This window comes from Amblyraja radiata, chromosome 5 (genome assembly GCF_010909765.2).
Source record: "Amblyraja radiata isolate CabotCenter1 chromosome 5, sAmbRad1.1.pri, whole genome shotgun sequence".
Classification (NCBI taxonomy): domain Eukaryota; kingdom Metazoa; phylum Chordata; class Chondrichthyes; order Rajiformes; family Rajidae; genus Amblyraja; species Amblyraja radiata.
Window position 1 is genome coordinate 109,774,837 of NC_045960.1, and position 12,544 is coordinate 109,787,380.

The 12,544-nt window shown below is 46.1% G+C and overlaps 1 protein-coding gene across 1 annotated transcript in view; it reads left to right on the forward strand.

Moving 5' to 3' along the window:
• afg1l (AFG1 like ATPase) overlaps nucleotides 1-12,544 on the forward strand; it is a 111,036-nt gene that overhangs the window by 38,515 nt on the left and 59,977 nt on the right. Inside the window, exon 7 of the mRNA XM_033021962.1 lies at nucleotides 6,024-6,082. Within this exon, the coding sequence (XP_032877853.1) occupies nucleotides 6,024-6,082 (59 nt within the window). The remainder of the gene's footprint in view (nucleotides 1-6,023; nucleotides 6,083-12,544) is intronic.

The window sequence follows — 12,544 nt, forward strand, 5'->3', positions numbered from 1 at the left end:
GCGGTGGAGGCAGGTTCTCTGCATGCTTTCAAGAGAGAGCTAGATAGGGCTCTTAAAGATAGCGGAGTCAGGGAATATGGGGAGAAGGCAGGAACGGGGTACTAATTGGGGATTATCAGTCATGATCGCATTGAATGGCGGTGCTGGCTCGAAGGGCCGAATGTCCTACTCCTGCACCTATTGTCTATTGACGATAGGACATGCAAGGGTCCCAACCCTACCCATGTCCTTCAGAGATGCTGCTTGATCCGCTGAGTTACTCCAGGACTTTGGTCTTCCTTGTGAGGGGGGTATATCAACCACATCCTCATAGTAGACCACGATGGTATAGAACCGTACAACTTAAACTCTTTGAAGCAAAGGTGAAGCCCAAAGCAAATTGGAGGAACAGCACCTCATCTTTCGTTTGGGCAGCCGACAACCTAGCGGTATGAATATTGATTTCTTTAACTTCAGAGTAACCCTTGCAACCCCCTCTCTCAGTCCCGCCCCTCCCCCACCCAAGTCGTTGTACTAGTTTCACTGTCTTCCTGCTGAGTTTCGCTATTTGTATTACTCGTTATCATTCTTCCCCACAGCCAACAATGGACTCCATCTTTTCTTGATCATCGTTTCTGGTTTTGATCTGTCTTTTTGCATATCTTTCATTCATTTGCTCTATGTACATTCTCATATCTCTCGGCTCCATCTCCCCTGACTCTCAGTCTGAAGAAGGGTCTTGACCCAAAACATCACCTATTTCTTCTCTCCGGAGATGCTGCCTGTCCTGCTGAATGATTCCAGCTTTTGTGTCTATACTTGGTGTAAATCAGCATCTGCAGTTCCTTCCTTTGCATAACCTGGTTATTTGGTTTGTTCACATAGAAACATTGAAAATAGGTGCAGGAGTAGGACATTCGGCCCTTCGAGCCTGCACCGCCATTCAATATGATCATAGCTGATCATCCAACTCAGTATCCTGTACCTGCCTTCTCTCCATACCCCCTGATACCTTTAGCCACAAGGGCCACATCTAACTCCCTCTTAAATATAGCCAATGAACTGGCCTCAACTACCTTCTGTGGTAGAGAACTCCACAGATGTACCTCGGTGACTGCCAATCACCTCCCCCCCCGGACACTCCTCCCACAGGAAAATACACTATGTCTGTATACATGTAATAGATTTATTTATTGAAATCATATTCTGTCGAGCTTCCAGGGAGATGCTAACTGCATTTCGTTGTCTCTGTATTGTACACTGACAATGACAATTAAAGTTGAATCTGAATCTGAATCTGAGATTCACCACTCTCTGTGTGAAAAATGTTTTTCTCATCTTGGTCCTAAAAGATTTCCCCCTTATCCTTAAACTGTGACCCCTTGTTCTGGACGTCCCCAATATCGGGAACAATCTTCCTGCATCTAGCCTGTCCAACCCCTTAAGAATTTTGTAATCTCATCATCGGCGGTCACTCGAAACGAGCATGACTGTCCTCTCATGGAGGACGCCCGTGCGTGACTTTGTTTAACGTGGGGAGACTGGTGCACAGACAGCCACCACACGGTCCTTGACAGATCTGGGTCAGGATCCAGTGGCATGGAGTCCAAGACGACCGGAGACCCTTTTCTGCTGCCGCCTTCATCCGCCTTCCCAGCCGTTGTGACGCTCCACTAAGGTCAGCCATCGTCCTCCGCCTGTTCCACCATTGAGGTCTTGGTTGGATTGCTCTTGGTCGGAGACCTCCCCCTTGACCTTACCGCCATGGGTGGCCCTACCAGGAGCATCGCTCCAGACCGCATCGCTCTCAGGATCTCAGGTCCACACAAGCTTCTCCACCACGACAGGGTGACAATCCACGGGGAAAGAATTCACAATCTCCACTTACCATTGCTTCATTCCTGAGGATACATTCTGCTTTGACATCATCTACATTTATTAGCTTTTCTATTTTCCTTTTTGCTATCTAACCACACAGCAAAAAGACTGTACAAGATTACAATCGAGCCACCCACTGCGTACAGATACATGATAAAGGGAATAACGTGAATAATGTTTAGTGCAATGTAACGCCAGTAATCAAAGATAGTCCGAGGGTCTCCAATGATGTAGATAGTAGCTCAGGACTGGTCTCTAGTTGTTACTATCGAGGCAGAAACAGGCCCTTCAGCCCAATGCGTGCGTCTCTGCCGACCAAGATGCCCCATCTAAGCTCGTCCCACCTACCCACGTTTGGCCCATACCTAAACCTTTCCTATCCATGTACCTGTACAAATATCTTTTAAATACTGTTATGGTACCAGCCTCAACCACCTCCTCTGGCAGCACGACCATACTCCCCCCTTCCATACTCTCCGTCTTGTGTGTTATCCAAACAGATCAGATACACCAACACATAAAAACAATCAAGTCAAAGATATGTGTGTTTTTACAATACTGGGTACCAAAAGTGTGACATTATACGTACAACTGAAGTTCGCAAATAAATTAGTTCAACATGATTCAGATGAAACAAAAACCCTCACAGCGGCAGTAAATGACAGGGAGAGATAGTTCATGAAGTTTGGGAACATTTCATTGACGAACAAAATTCCTTGTTTAACATACGTTCCTATGCGTTTTTTTACACTTTATGTTTGATGTCGACCATAACAACCGTTACATGAAATTTAGAAAGTCTTTTTTTTTTCTAAAGCATGACAGCTGATTTCTTCACTTTTGCTGTTTTTCAACATACAAATGTACATTCTTGCTATAAACAAGGAGTATGTTATCTACTGAAACGGGCGTTACGCACGTTGCACGGTGTCCAAGGGTAGACACCAAAATGGAAGTAGCTCCTGTTTCTTCCAGTATTTCTTTTTTTGTATATTCTTTCTCATGTTTTGAATAAACTTTATGGAAGTAATTGTCCATTCATAATAAAGGGGCTGTCCCACTTGGGCGACCTGATCGGCGAGTTTAGAAGAGTTTGAAAAAATGACATGTTGAAGACCTCCTTCGACTATGTAGAAGACCTCCTTTGACCTCCTTTGACTATGTTGAAGACTAGCTCCGACTAACTTCGGGAAAATTGGACACCGAATAGTGGAGAGTGAAGACGATCTCCTTCGACCTCCCTTTGACTATGGTGAAGACTATCTACGACTACCTTCGACTACCCTCGATTACCTGCGACTAACATGCCGACCTACTACGACTAAACCTACCACGACTAAAAAAAGTATCGATTTTTTTTTCCATGGCGACCTTTTTTTAATCGCCGACATTTTTTAACACATTGAAGAAAACCCCGTGACCTAGCTGAGGCCTCGAGTACGCGGGGACTACTCTCGAGCATGAAGGAGAGTTACGAAGACCTCCTACGACCTCGTGTTAATTCGCATAATTTCATTATCTATTGAGTTCTTCAAACTAGTACATTTTTCGATCTCCTTGGGAAGTACTTTGGTCTTAATTTACCATTGTGATGTAACGGTGGTTACTCTAAAATAGGGTGGACACCAAGAGTAACCACCCGTTACACTCTTTGAAATATGGCCATTCAGAGCACTTAATGCCAAATTCATCAAACGTTTTGCTTACGACTGTGAAACATGCATCTCTACAAAGCAGCATATTTGAAGGTAGACAAAAGTGCTGGAGAAACTCAGCGGGTGCAGCAGCATCTATGGAGCGAAGGAAATAGGCAACGTTTCGGGCCGAAACCCTTCTTCTGACTGATGTAGGGTGGGGGGGGGGGGGGAAGAGGAGGAGCCCGAGGGCTGAGGGAGAGCTGGGAAGGGGAGGAGACAGCAAGGGCTACCGGAAATTTGGAGAATTCAATGTTTATGCCGCTAGGGTGCAGACTGCCCAAGCGGTCCTTCTTAAGCAGCATATTTGAAAATATTTTGAATTATAATGAAATCAATGCAGATATTTCCTCTATATTTCATTGTGTCAAAGCGTGTCACATTTTTGGTGTGAAAATTTGATATTTTTGGGGTATAAACTGGTTGAATCAGGGAATTAATTTAGTTCCTAACTTGATTTTATCTCTGCTATCTCCTGCACATTTGAGTAAAAAATTAACACCATCCTACTTGACACAGTGGAGATATGACATTTTTAATGTTCCGTGCTGAAATCTCTCCAGTATTGTAAAAATACACATTATAGTACCAGCCTCAGCTACCTCCTCTGGCAGCACAACCATACTCCCCCCTTCCATACTCTCCATCTTGCGTGTTATCCAAACAGTTGCAGAATATAGTTCTCAGCATTGTAGCGCATCAGTTCCACAGACAAAGTCCAATGTCCACAATGGGGTTGAGGTGGATTGGAAAGTGCCCTAACTCAGTGATTTCCAACCTGGAGCCATGGCAAATTTCAGGGGGGCCACAGAATATTTTTGGGATTTAGGGGGCCACAGGTTCAATGAAGGGGGCCACTTTTTTCCGCTAATAATGTCAGGGGGGGGGGCCACAGAAATATTAAAGATCCCAAGGGGGCCATGAACTAAAAAAGGTTGGGAACCACTGCCCTAACTTATGGAAGGACCATTCAGAAGCCTGATAATAGTCTTGGATAGAGTATATTTGGAGAGGATGTTTCCACTGGTGGGAGAGTCTCGGACCGGAGGTCATAGCCTCAGAATAAAAGGACGCTCTTTTCCAAAGGAGATGAGGAGGAGTTTCTTTAGTCAGAGGGTGGTGAATCTATGGAATTCATTGCCACAGAAGGCAGTGGAGGCCAAGTCATTGGATATTTTTAAGGCAGATATGGATAGATTCTTGATGGGTACGGTTGTCAGGGGTTACGGGGAGAAGGCAGGAGAATGGGGTTGAGAGGGAAAGATAGATCAGCTTCGATTGAATGGTGGAGTAGACTTGATGGGCTGAATGGCCTAATTCTGCTCCTATCACTTATGAACACAGGGTTCCTGAGTCTGATGTGGACACCCCCAGTTAGATCCCAATACATCAGAGTGCCTGGAGTTGTTCACTCTGGTGTGCTTCCTAATGCCCCTGTCCCACTTAGGAAACCTGAACGGAAACCTCTGGAGACTTTGCGCCCCACCCAAGGTTTCCGTGCGGTTCCCGGAGGTTTTTGTCAGTCTCCCTACCTGCTTCCACTACCTGCAACCTCCGGCAACCACCTGCAACCTCCGGGAACTGCACGGAAACCTTGGGTGGGGCGCAAAGTCTCCAGAGGTTTCCGTTCAGGTTTCCTAAGTGGGACAGGGGCATTTAGATCGAGCTCTAGGGGCTAGCGGATGCTCCGGTTTCTTCTAGAATTTAGAAGATTGATTGGGGATCTTATAGAAACTTACAAAATTCTTAAGGGGTTGGACAGGCTAGATGCAGGAAGATTGTTCCTGATGTTGGGGAAGTCCAGAACAAGAGGTCACAGTTTAAGGATAAGGGGGAAATCTTTTAGGACCGAGATGAGGAAAACATTTTTCACACAGAGAGTGGTGAATCTCTGGAGATCTCTGCCACAGAAGGTAGTTGAGGCCAGTTCATTGGCTATATTTAAGAGGGAGTTAGATGTGGCCCTTGTGGCTAAAGGGATCAGGGGGTATGGAGAGAAGTCAGGTACAGGATACTGAGTTGGATGATCAGCCATGATCATATTGAATGGCGGTGCAGGCTCAAAGGGCCGAATGGCCTACTCCTGCACCTATTTACTATGTATCTATGAGAGGGAAAGATAGATCAGCTTTGATTGAATGGTGGAGTAGACGTGATGGGCTGAATGGCCTAATTCTGCTCCTATCACTTATGAACACAGGGTTCCTGAGTCTGATGTGGACACCCCCAGTTAGATCCCAATACATCAAAGTGCCTGCAGACTGGCTGGAGTTATTCATTCTGGTGTGCTTCCTATCGTAGATCATGATTAACGAACGCTCTATATTGCACGAGCAGGAATCAATTTTGTGCCTTTGGTCTTGCTTATTACCTGCTATTGTCGGGCGCTTGCATTTACCAAACTTTGAAAAGAGAAGCTATTACCAGGCTAAGTCGCAAAACTAATAAACCAATTTTCTCTTTCAATTTCAGACCTCTATAAAAACGGGCTTCAGAGGTCTAACTTTGTGCCATTCATCGCTGTGCTGAAGGTAAGGATTGTCACGTTTTTGATGTTCACTGACTGCCGTATTGATCACAGTTTACCTAGCTTCCTTTGATCTTGCCTTCAAGGTGAATGAATGGTACAAATAATTATCACGATTGCTGCTAATGGAATCGCTGTTGGAAAAGCCAGCCCGACAATGGCAGGTCCTCAGGCAGCAACGTGATAGCTTGCTTTCTTTAAACTTGACTGCCACAGGCAATTTCTAATTTTAAAAGGAAGCTTGGGCACCAGGTGATATATTGTGAAATAAAACTGGGCATCTGTAACGAGGTGGGGGGAACAGAATGAACTGCACAAGGAACTGCAGATGCTGGAAAAATCGAAGGTAGATAAAAATGCTGGAGAAAAACTCAGCGGGTGAGGCAGCATCTGTGGAGCGAACGAATAGGTGACAATAGACAATAGGTGCAGGAGGAGGCCATTCGGCCCTTCGAGCCAGCACCACCATTCAATGTGATCATGGCTGCTCATCCCTAATCAGTACCCCGTTCCTGCCTTCTCCCCATATCCCCTGACTCAGCTATCTTTAAGAGCCCTATCTAGCTCTCTCTTGAAAGCATCCAGAGAACTTGCCTCCACTGCCCTTTGAGGCAGAGAGAGAGAGAGACGTTTCGGGGCGAGACCCTTCTTCAGACCGATGTGGGGGTGGGGTGGGGCGGGAAGAGGCGGAGACAGTGGGCTGTGGGAGAGCTGGGAAGGGGAGGGGAAAGAGGGAGAAAGCAAGGACTACCTGAAATTGGAGAAGTCAATCTTCATACCGCTGGGGTGTAAACTACCATATGTAACGAGGGGGGGGGGACAGAATATCATCTATGTAACGTTTCCATGCGCAGATGCCAGTTTAAACCGAAGATAGACACAAAATGCTGGAGTAACTCAGCGGGTCGGGCAGTATCTCTGGAGAGAAGGAATAGGGGAGGTATCGGTTTTGAAGAAGGCTCTCGAGCGGGAACGTCACCTTTTCTTTTCCCCAGAGATGCCGCCTGACCCGCTGAGGTACTTCAGCACTTCAAGGTGTCAAAGTGAGTTTATTGGTTTATTGTCACAAGTACCAATTAAGGTACAGTGAAATTCAAATTGCCGTACAGTCATACCAATAAAGGGCATTAAGACACCCAAATAATTGTCTTGACATAAACATCCACCACAGCGACTCCCCAACATTCCTCACTGTAATGGAAGGCCAAAAAAAAGTTCAATCTTCTTTTTCTTTGTTCTCCCGCGGTGGGGGCACTCGATCCTTCCGTTGTCGGGGCGATCTTGGCTCCAGTAGCCGGCGGTCGAGTCCATGGCATCGGGGCGATCAGGCTCCCGCATCGGGGGGGATCTCAGCTTCCCAGCGCCGGGCAATTGGACTCCCGTGTCGGGACTGGTCGAACCTCCTGCGGCTTGGAGCTCCTCGATTTTAAATTCCATAGACTTTGTGTGTCTATCTTGGCTTGGCGATCGTTTCGCCGAACACCTCCGCTCGGTCCTCATTAACCGACCTGATCTCCCTGTGACTCAGCACTTCAACTCCCCCTCCCATTCCAAATCCGACCTCTCTGTCCTGGGCCTCCTCCATGGCCAGAGTGAGCACCACCTGAAACTGGAGGAGCAGCACCTCATATTCCGCTTGGGCAGTCTGCACCCTAGCGGCATAAACATTGACTTCTCCAATTTCTGGTAACCCTTGCTGTCTCCTCCCCTTCCCAGCTCTCCCTCAGCCCTCTGGCTCCTCCTCTTCCTTTCTTTTTCCTGCCCCCCCATCCTGCATCAGTCTGAAGAAGGGTTTCGGCCCGAAACGTTGCCTATTTCCTTCGCTCCATAGATGCTGCTGCACCCGCTGAGTTTCTCCAGCAATTTTGTCTACCTTCGATTTTCCAGCATCTGCAGTTCCTTCTTGAACATTGTGTCTATCTTCTGTTTCTGTACAGTTCTGTGACACCCCCTGAATACAATTAATCATGTGGCGGCATGGTGGCGCAGCGGTATAGTTGCTGCCTCACAGCGCCGGAGACCCAGCTTTGATCCTGACTACGAGTGCTGTCTGTGCAGAGTTTGTACGTTCTCCCTGTGAGTTTTCTCCGGGTGCTCCAGTTTCCTCCCACACTCCAAAGACGTACCGGTTTGTAGGCTAATTGGCTTTGGGAAAAAATTGGAAATTGTCCCTAGTGTGTGTGCAGGATAGTGCTCGGTGATCGCTGATCGGAGCGAACTCGGTGGGCAGGGCCTGTTTCCATGCTGTATTTCTAAACAAAATTGAACTAAATGAATGACAACATTTAAAAGACATTTGGACAGGTGCAGATTAAGTGGGCCGATGGGCCTATTTCCACATAACTTCTCTAAAGTCTATAGTCCCTCAGTCCATTGAGATATGCAGCCTGAATCTAGTTACTCCAGCACTGTGTCTTTTGTAAACCAGCATCTGCGGATCCTTATTTCTGCATTTTAAGTAGGAATTGATAGGTGAGTTTAGGATGATTACCACAGAATGGCGGGACTGTCATATGCTGAGAGAATGGAGCAGCTGGGCTTGTACACTCTGGAGTTTAGAAGGATGAGAGGATATCTCATTGAAACATATTAGATTGTTAAGGGCTTGGACACGAGAGAGACAGGAAACATGTTCCCGATGCCTAATTTTATATCTGTTATGGAGTCATATTGTCATGTTGCACAGAAACTGGCCTTTCAGCTCATAAGTTCATAAGTCGTAGGAACAGAATTAGGCCATTCCGCCCATCGAGTCTACTCCAACATTCAATCGTGGCTGATCTATCTTTCCCTCTCAACCCCATTCTCTTGCTTTCTCCTCATAAACTTGGACACCCTTACTAATCAAGAATCTGTCCATCTCCATCTTAAAAATGTCATAAAAACATAGAAAACATAGAAAAATAGGTGCATGAATGGGCCATTCGGCCCTTCGAGCCAGCATCACCATTCAATATGATCATGGCTGATCATCTAAAATCAGTACCCTGTTCCTGATTTTTCATCCATAACCATTGATTCCTTTAGCCCTAAGAGCTAAAAATTGACTTGTTACAAAGTTACAAAAGTTACAAAAGTTCACCGAACTTCACCTCCCTCCCTCACCATCTTCTGCCTGCTAGCGGCAATCCCCTTCGTCCCATCGTATACCCTGCCATTCAATCATGGCTGATCTATCTCTTCCTCCCAACACCATTCTCCTGCCTTCGTTTGCCCCGTACTGACACCCGCACTAATCAAGAATCTATCTATCTTTACCTTAAAAATATCCACTGACTTGGCCTCCACAGCCGTCTGTGGCAATGAATTCCACAGAATCACCACACTCTGACTAAAGAAATTCCTCCTCCTCTTTTTAACTGTACGTTCTTTTATTCTAAGGCTATGGCCTCTGATCCTAGATTCTTCCACGAGTGGAAACATCCTCTCCACATTCATTCTATCCAGGCCTTTCACTATTTACCCAACCTGCCCAAGCCGACCAAGTTGCCCCATCTGTACTGGTCCCACCTACCCCCATTTAGCCCGTAGAAACAATCTCTAGCTCAAAGAGACTGTTTCAAAATGTATAAGCACAAATAAAATCCTCTACATCCTAGCAAATAAAATCCCAGACACATCCACTCACTTCTTCCCCAAGCCTCCCATCAAATGCAACAGTCCTATCTGTTTTAACCGAGTAAATGATTGGGTGGCACAGAGGCGCATCTGGTAGAGCCGCTGCCTCACGGTGCCAAAGGCCCGGGTTCAATCCTGATCTCAGGTGCTGTCTGTGTGGAGTTTGCATGTTATCCCAAATGGGTTTCTCCCTTGGATTTCCCCTGGTTTCTACCCACATCCCAAAGACGTGCTGGTTTGTAGGATAATTGGCCTCTAAATTATCCCTAGTATGTAGGATAGAACTAGTGTACAGGTGATCGCTGGTCGGTGCGGACTCGGAGGGCCGGAGGGCCTGTTTCCGTTCTGTGTGAGATGAGGAAAAACCTTTTCACCCAGAGAGTTGTGAGTCTGTGGAACTCTCTGCCACAGATGGCAGTGGAGGCCAATTCACTGGATGTTTTCAAGGGAGAGTTAGGTTTAGCTCTTGGGGCTAACGGAATCAAAGGATATGGGGAAAAAGCTGGAATGGGGTACTGATTTTGGATGATCATATTGAATGGTGGTGCTGGCTCGAAGGGCCAAATGGCCTACTCCTGCGCCTATTTTCTATGTTTCTATGTATCTTTAAATGAGACTAAACTTAACTGTGAGTCTTATGATTTGACAGCTATAGTTTCTTTGATATCAATGGTTCGATGGTTCTTTATTGTCACATGTACATACATACAGTGAAGTTGGTTTTTGTGTACAGTTCAGTAAATTATTGCCATATCTAAGCACAATCTCTGATTAACACTCTATCCAGGCCTATCACTATTCGGTAGGTTTCAATGAGTGCCTCCCTCATCTTTCTAATCTCCAGCGAGTACAGGCCCAGTGCCTTCAAACGCTCATCATATGTTAACACAATCATTCCTGGGATCATTCTCGTAAACCTCCTCTGGACCCTCTCCAGCGCCAGCACATCCCTCCTCAGATATCTTTCTTAATACACAAATATTATAGACAATAGACAATAGGTGCAGGAGTAGGCCATTCACACTGATCATGGCTGATCATCCACAATCAGTACCCCGTTCCTGCCTTCTCCCCATTTCTCTTCACTGCTCTATCTTTAAGAGATCTATCTAACTCTCTTTTAAAAGCCGGCCTCCACCACCCTCTGAGGCAAAGAATTCCACAGACTCGCAACTCTCTGTGTGAAATAGTGTTTCCTCATCTCAGTTCTAAATGGCTTACCCGTTCTTCAGACGGGTCTGAAGGGGCCTGAACATCTCGACCCGAAACGTCACCCATTCCTTCTCTCCACTGATGCTGTCTGCCCCGCTGAGTTACTCCAGCATTTGTGTCTATCTTCGGTTTAACCATCTGCAGTTCCTTCCTCCATTCTGTTCCTTGCCAAACATCTTTCCAACAGCGAGCAGTACATTTGCTCAGTCGGACTGGACCTACCTGATCTCCCGGTTGCCAAACACTTTAACTCCCCCCTCCAATTCCCACACTGACCTTTCTGTCCTGGGCCTCCTCCATTGTCAGAGTGAGGCCCAGCACAAATTGGAGAAACAGCATCTCATATTTTGCTTGGGCAGCTTACAACCCAGCGGTATGATTATTCTCTAACTTCAAGTAACCCCTGCATTCCCTCTCTCTCCACCCCTCCCCCCACCCAAGTCGAACCGGCTTCAAAAGTCGTCTTGAGTCTCATTGTCTGAAACTAATTTTCACCCAGGCCACAGCTGAGTCTCATTGTCTGAAACTAATTTTCACCCAGGCCACAGCTAACCTGTTTCGTTTATCATCGTTATTTCTTCGCATGTCTTTCATTTATTTAGAAACATAGAAACATAGAAAATAGGTGCAGGAGGAGGCCATTCGGCCCTTCGAGCCAGCACCGCCATTCATTGTGATCATGATTCGAGTTCATTTTAAAATTCTGTTATTTGTTTTCAAATCGTTGAATGGGCTCGCCCTGCCTTACCTCTCTGAGCTGCTCCACCTATATGCTCCTGCCCGGTGCCTCAGGTCAGCTGATCAGCTGCTCCTTGAGGTACCAAGGTCTAAGCGGAAGCTCAGAGGGGATAGAGCCTTTTCTGTTGCTGCTCCGGCACTCTGGAACACCTTGCCGTTGCACATCAGACAGGCCCCCTCACTGTCCATCTTCAAATCCACCCTAAAAACTCATTTTTATTCTCTGGTTTTCGACACTGGCTGAGACATTGCTCCTGTTCTTAGTGCTTTTAATGTCTTTTAATTTTTACTGTTTTTTAGTCCTTTGTTTTACGGTTTTTAATGGTTTGTAATAACTTTTTGTCCATGAGTTCTCATGTACAGCACTTTGTGGCAACTGCGGTTGTTTAAAGTGCTTTATAAATAAAGTTATTATTATTATGGCTGATCGTCCCCTATCAATAACCCGTGCCTGCCTTCTCCCCATATCCCTTGACTCCACTAGTCCCTAGAGCTCTATCTAACTCTCTCTTAAATCCATCCAGTGCCTTGGCCTCTGTGGCAGGGAATTCCAAAATTCACGACTCTCTGGATGAAAATGTTTTTTCTCACCTCAGTCTTAAATGACCTCCCCTTTATTCTAAGACTGTGGCCCCTGGTTCTGGACTCGCCGAACATTGGGAACATTTTTCCTGCATCTAGCTTGTCCAGTCCTTTTATAATTTTATATGTTTCTATAAGATTCCCCCTCATCCTTCTAAACTCCAGTGAATACAAGCCTAGTGTTTTCAATCTTTCCTCATATGACAGTCCCGCCATCCCAGGGATCAATCTCGTGAACCTACGCTGCACTGCCTCAATCACAAGGATGTCCTTCCTCAAATTAGGAGACCAGAACTGTACACAATACTCCAGATGT